The sequence below is a fragment of the Arachis ipaensis genome, chromosome B2 (assembly GCF_059453495.1).
Source record: "Arachis ipaensis isolate K30076 ecotype BB chromosome B2, ASM5945349v1, whole genome shotgun sequence".
Classification (NCBI taxonomy): Eukaryota; Viridiplantae; Streptophyta; class Magnoliopsida; order Fabales; family Fabaceae; genus Arachis; species Arachis ipaensis.
Genome location: NC_142437.1, coordinates 122,635,361 through 122,641,930, shown reverse-complemented (window position 1 = coordinate 122,641,930; position 6,570 = coordinate 122,635,361). Strand labels below are relative to the sequence as shown.

Genomic DNA, 6,570 nt, shown 5'->3' with positions numbered 1-6,570 from the left:
ATTATTACTCAAAATAATGATATTTAAAAGAGTGACAATTCAATTAATAAACCTTTAACATTTTCTTAATTAATATTAGGTGTCAACCCATTTTTAATTTATCATGTTTATACTATTTTTCTGAAAAAAAATAAGGGATAAATACCATGCTTATATATATATATAGGAGAAATAAGTATCAGTCTCTTTGAAATGTTTCTTTAATTAGTTATTTCTCATAGCATCATGTATGTGATTCTTGAGTAGATGGTACGGTTAATCTATGATCTGAGTTCATGATATTGATATACAATTTTTTCTGAATCATGGTCGCATAATCTCATGGATTCAGTGCTTTCTTTCGGTTTATTTAATGTTACAGATTACATTAGATGAGCCTGCTAGTTGAGAACTTAATTGAAGTTGATAGCTGAACAAATTGGGACAAATTAGGTGGTGGTGGGGCTGAGTGAGAGTGAACAATGAATCTTGTGTTCATGAATCAAGAAGAAAGATGTTCACGGCATTTGGTCTAATCAAATTCAATGGATTCTGTCCTTAGCAAAAATAGAAAGACAAAATCAAACAAAATAGGTACACTGAATATATATGTAGCCCCATTAACGGAAAGAAGAAAAAAGAAAAAAGGTACACAAATTACTTAGCTCTATAGTCTATACATCAATACATGTGTTGATACAACATGATATTCAGCATGAGCAAATGGTTGGTTTGAAAGTGATGATGAGATCTCATTCTACCACATCTATTTTACCCCCAAGAAAAAAAGGGTAATAGATTTTAAAGGGTGTAAAGAAAACTGTGATAATCTACTACTGCTGCATACTTGATTATGTTCAACTAAGAAAATGATTTGTAAATACATAAAGGACTGGTTATAAGCAATGTGGTTCATGCTTCCTCTCCTTGAAGCTAAAGCATTGTGTAAGGGCAAGCACTTACATAATCTGGCACATGGAAGAGATCTGAAGATGATGCTATATATATCTATCTGATACTTTATCTATCAACATCTATCCCTCATTTTGGCATGACCATGAAAGAGTTCATTAATGCTTTGAAGCCAGCCACAATTTTTACTCATGCTTTAGGTAGACCAATTTTGCCAAAGTCAGTTTCTTGCATCATTGCAGTAAACTCACTGTAATCAATGCGTCCATCCTGAAAAATAGTACATAATTTCAAGTTTATTAAGGAGGAAAAAATGCTGTGTACTAATTCTATCTTAAATATTGAGCTGACATAAAATAAGTTCCAAATTCTTATAACAATAATAATAATAATAATATGATGCAATGTCTTACATTATCCTTGTCAACTTCGCGTATTATATCATCTATGTTACCATCTAGAATTCCATACTTTTCACAAGCTTGTTGAAGCTCTTCCTTTGTAATGTATCCACTACCATCTTGGTCAAAATAAGTAAAGGCAGCATATAGATGATCCTCCTTCTGGATTTTGTTTAGATGAAGCATTGCTGCTATAAATTCACCATAATCTATGGTACCACTGTTATCAACGTCTGCCTGGATTTTATAGGACAAAGCTAAAAGGGTCAATCACAAGAAACACCAAATATAATAATAACAAGCTGCACACAATAGTGCAAAAATAGTACAATGCCAAGTTTACTACGGATCAAAAGAATGGAAGTATATTCATTACAAATAAATCCATTAATGCATCGTTGGAACACCATTTGGGGGACCTAGAATGATCCTCATCCCCCATTTTACTCATGTTTGGTTTTAACTACCAGAATCAATAAATTGATTTTGGGAGAAGTAAAAATTTTTCCTTTATGACAAAATCACTTATAGAGGAACTATCAAGAACCATTTTACACCAAAACCAATTCCAACTAAAATAATTGTAGAAAATTACAGAACTAAACAACACACTAATAAGTGCAAGAAACATGCCTACATAGAAATGCCAATTTGGATAGCATGCAAGGCACTTACTGCTTCCATTAACCATAGAAGCTCGGATTCTTTAAGATTAGCACCCACTCTCTCCAAACCCTTTTTCAGTTCCTCAAGAGTGATCTGTCCACTATTATCTGTGTCTATCATTGAGAACATTTCCTTCAGTCCTGCAATTTCGTCCTCAGAGAGACTTTCAGCAATTACCTGTCAAGGGACAACATTGCAAGTCATACCAAATAACACATACAAATCTAGAACAAGGAACAAAAAGAATCCAAGTTACTAGACTAGGATATCAATTTTCTGAAATTAAACCAATATTACAGCCTAATGCAACAACAGAGTTAAAGTGGTAGTATATTGTAAGTGACATTTCCAAAACAGAGAAATTTCTCCAATAGTCATACGCGCGCCGTTCCTTTTCTTTTTAGCAAAATGTCAATGTTATCAATAATCGCAGACCAGTTTCAGTTTAAAATGACGGGCTTTCTATCCATTACATGAGTTTGTTTAGTTAATGTTATATGAAAATTGTATTGTTGTAAGGATTATTCTCTACATACAAGTCATTTACACATACAAGTTCATACAAGTCATTTATATTGTATTGTTTAAGAATTTTTTATGTATGTGTATTAATAAGTTTTATATAATTCAAAACTCTTCCTCTCCTTCCTTGCATTATAAAAGTGGATTTTATTCAATTAGGATTAACTTGTATAAACTTGTATGTCAAAAAGACTTGTATGTGTAGTAGGTCTCTTGTTGTAAAGAGATGCTATAGTTTCTTGAGCTCAAAAATTAAATGAATAGAACAAAAATCATATAACCAGTGGATCGGGTACATACTCGAATGGCAATCTTTTTCAACTTGTTCATCGCAGAGAATTGCTTGAGACGAGATAAAACAGCAGAATCCAACGGTTTATCAGGAGCAAGACCTCCTTCCTGAACCCAAGGGTGGCCTGCAAAATATCAAGCCTTAATGTGTGTTTAAGAGAAACTATTCCTCAATTTACAAATAGAACAAAAATTATGGTTAGTGTGTTGCAAAAATATATCTTGATTATGCATCCTATTAGGAAGAGAAAATTCCAAGGCTCATATCATGATTGACAATGAATAAAAGACACTATTTTACGTTCCACTCACAAAGAACTTCATGTGCTGTTAACCTCTTCTTAGGGTCCCTTATGAGCATTCTTCGAACAAGATCCTTTGCACCTGCAGATATGCTAGGCCACGGTTCAGAAACAAAGTCAAGATCTCCTCTCAAAACTTGCTCAAAAATTCCTTGTTCCGTTTCTGACCAAAAAAAGAAAGCCAAACATATAAAGTATATTGAGTGATACACAGATTCAACTCAAACTTTGAAGGAGTTGAAACAAGAAAACCAAGTGTGGTATCATTCTCACCATCCCAAAATGGGGGAACCCCACTAAGTAAAATATAGATGATCACCCCAGCACTCCATACATCACATTCTGGCCCATAGTGCTTCCGCAAAACTTCAGGGGCCACATAATATGGACTTCCAACCACATCAGTAAACATTTCACCTGAAAAGATGTAGACTTTTCTGATCTGAATGAACTAGAAAAGATATAAATTAATATTACACAGAACAACTAGTAGTGGTGTTTGTTTTTTTTTTTTTTTTAAAAAAAAGATCACTAGAAGTAACCAGTAACTCTTTCCTGCTAATATATCTAAGTTATGAGACACAAACAACTCAATGCACTCACCCTACAAGTACAACCCCTGCATTACAGATCAGCCAGTCATTCATTTTCTCTATTCACGGCAGAATTCATAAGCATAAGCGCAATAATATATCATCAACATGCATGATTCCTTAGCATTTTAGTGAACAATCTGTGTAATAAAATGCATATTTATGCATCTACAGAAACATAATAAAATTGTTTTGCCTTCTCAATTCTAAATAATTTAAGAACTAATTCAACATTCTTCTTCTCCTTAGATTATGATAAATAATCACCAATAGTGCCTAAAATTTGGTAATTAAAACTAAAAGTCAACTAACAAGTGATTTGCAAGAAGAATCACTGAAATTAAAATATTAATTTTAGGAATGATGATTCAGAAATAAGGAAACAAAACTATGGAAATAAACAGTTAATAAAATTATGATTACAAATAAACACGAGATATGTTACTTGAACAAAACTATTGGACATCAACTATGGTTTCAATGTGAGATATATTTTATGTTCTCATACTTTTTCCCTTATAATATAACTCACCTAGGTGTATATCTGTTTCACACAGAAAAATAATGTAGTACTCATTTCACTCGTGACACTACTAATTCATTCACCATCTAGCATTGAAACAATAAATTTTCCAGCATTTCTCTCTCTCACCTAACTCAAATTATGCCAACAAAAATGTCTAAAAATAACAAACTAACAAACGTACCATTTCCAAAATAATATTAAAAGACTACAAATTCTTAGGACCAGTGCAAGATTCTGCAAAACAACTGATATACATATATGTATATACCTGGTTTAAAGAACATTGAGAGCCCAAAATCAATAGCCTTAAGCAATGATTCCTCCTCATGGTCAACAAACAAGAAATTCTCCGGCTTCAAGTCTCTGTGCATGACACCCAAAGAATGACAAGCCTGAACAACACCAACAATGACCCTAGCAAGTTTAGCAGCTTTTCTCTCAGTATAATGCCCTCTCTGTATGATCCTATCAAAAAGCTCTCCACCAGCACAAAGCTCCATAACAAGATGAACAGCAACGGCATCTTCATAAGCACCAACAATGGAAATCACATTTGGATGACCAGCCAAGTGGTGCATGATTCTAATCTCCCTCCTAACATCTTCAATATCCTCCTCTGTTGTCAATTTCCTCTTGGAAATTGTTTTGCATGCATATTCTTTGTTTGTACCCTTTTCCAAGCAAAGGAAAGTTGTCCCAAATTGACCTTGCCCTAGCTTCCTACCCAAGCTAAACCGGTCCTTCAAGTTTCCGGTTGTCGTACCCAACACAGAATCCACTTGAAGCCCAATGGTTGAACCTCTCTTCACGTGAGTAGGTTTGTTAGCTCCTCCATCACCACCACCACCATTACCACCAGTGTTTGGTGGAGGTTCATTATTCGCCACCGGTTTAGCCGGTTGAGCTTGTTGTTGAGCTGGTTGAGCAGGTTTTTCAGTCGGTTGAGCCGGTTTTTGGGCCTGTTGGGCCGGTTTTGTTTCCGAGGGTGTTATTTTAACCGTTACAGGAGGCGTGCTCTGAACAGCAATTTGCTCGGGGACTTTGCTGCCTCCTACGGCCGCGGTGGTGGTTCTCGGAGCGGGAATTGATGGCGCCGGAGACTGTGACGGAGTCTCCCTGTTGCTAGTGGCTGCTGCTGTGGATGAGCCGTCTGGAGCCGGGAGCCTGGCCTCCGGCGGCCGCGTCCTCCAGACCGCCGCCGACATGGATTGGAGGAAGGTGTTTCCGCCGCCGGTGGCAGGTCCCACGCAGTTGTTTCCCATCGGAAATCGGAATTTCGCGCGATCCGATTTCACTAGCGCGACGATGTCGTTCTCCTACATTCCTTCCATAACGACGCCATTGATGCTGAATCTGGAGAGCTCGAAAGAAAACCCTAATCGCGTTCTCCAAGAAAAAACTCCGAGCTCGGATCACGAGAATTCCAGATTTCCGCGCGAAAACGATCCAAATTTTGATTCCGATCCAAACGTGATTTGGAATTTGGAGGAGACAATTTGATTTGGATGTTGTTGAATTCGAAATATGTGGGAAACGGAGAGAATAAAAAGTGGAATGAATGAATGAACGAACGAACGTGCGGATGAATTGTTGAAGAGAGAACAGTGAGTTGGTGACTCGGGAGAGGTGAGTCGTGACTCGTTTGTGATAAAAAGGAATGAGAGAGAAACGAAGATGAATGAATGAATGAATGTGTTTAGTTTCAGAAATTTGAGGAATTTTGGAGAAGACACAGATGCAACAATGAAGCTCACGTAGCTCTCATTTTCCATGCATGCATTGCATGCAAGTAATTTTTAATAATTAATTAGTACTAATATAATTATAATCAAATAAATAAATAAGGATATATGCCAAAGAGTGGTCAGTTCAAGACAATTATTTTTACTTTGTTTTATTTTTTATAATATTTTTTGTCTTTGTACTTTAATGTTACGTTTGTTTTCAAGCACAGGACACTAAGACGGACACAAAAACACAAAATCATATTTAATAGATGAGATATAGACAGAGACACTAACAAAAGACACAATTTATTTTTTATTTTTTTTTTATTATTCTTGTTAATTTTTTATAATTATATTTTTTTATTATTATATTTTTCTTTTCAAATTTTTTAAATAAAAAAATGAGAATAAATTGAATTTTTATAATTTGTTATAATTTATCACAAAAAATAATATAAAAATACAAAATTTTGTGTCTCTATCCTTTATATCTTGTTCTCAATGTCTTGTCTTGTCCTCTTCTTAAAAATAGCCTAATTTACTTACTGCATCAGCAAACACTTACTTGTTAGCAATAATGAAGGAAAATTTTATATAGGGTTATATTAGGTAATTAATGACTTTTTTTGAACAATATAAACAATCATCAAT

General features: G+C 34.9%; 1 protein-coding gene across 3 annotated transcripts; it reads right to left on the bottom strand.

The window, feature by feature from the left end:
• Positions 1-500: 500 nt before the first annotated feature.
• Positions 501-5,454, bottom strand: LOC107626290 (calcium-dependent protein kinase 20-like). 3 transcript variants are annotated; one of them, XM_088504192.1, is made up of 8 exons: positions 5,132-5,454; positions 4,461-5,014; positions 3,347-3,490; positions 3,084-3,236; positions 2,781-2,896; positions 1,968-2,135; positions 1,305-1,529; positions 501-1,161 (listed from the first exon to the last, which is right to left on the bottom strand). In XM_088504192.1, exons 1-8 carry the CDS (start codon positions 5,452-5,454, stop codon positions 1,081-1,083), a joined length of 1,764 nt encoding a protein of 587 aa, XP_088360318.1. In that variant the 3' UTR covers positions 501-1,080. The 3 variants fall into 3 exon arrangements, with proteins under 3 accessions (XP_088360318.1, XP_088360319.1, XP_020972257.1); XM_088504193.1 differs by having other exon boundaries at positions 4,461-5,179; positions 5,336-5,454; XM_021116598.2 differs by having other exon boundaries at positions 4,461-5,454.
• Between the last annotated feature and the right edge of the window lie 1,116 nt (positions 5,455-6,570).

Coding starts and splice junctions, on each gene's coding strand:
- LOC107626290 (XM_021116598.2), bottom strand. CDS start 5,454: ATGGGAAACAACTGCGTGGGACCTGCCACCGGCGGCGGAAACACCTTC. Junction 3,491..4,460: donor CTCAATGTTCTTTAAACCAG/GTATATACATAT, acceptor ACATCTTTTCAG/GTGAAATGTTTACTGATGTG. Junction 2,897..3,083: donor AACAGCACATGAAGTTCTTT/GTGAGTGGAACG, acceptor GATATTTTGCAG/GCCACCCTTGGGTTCAGGAA.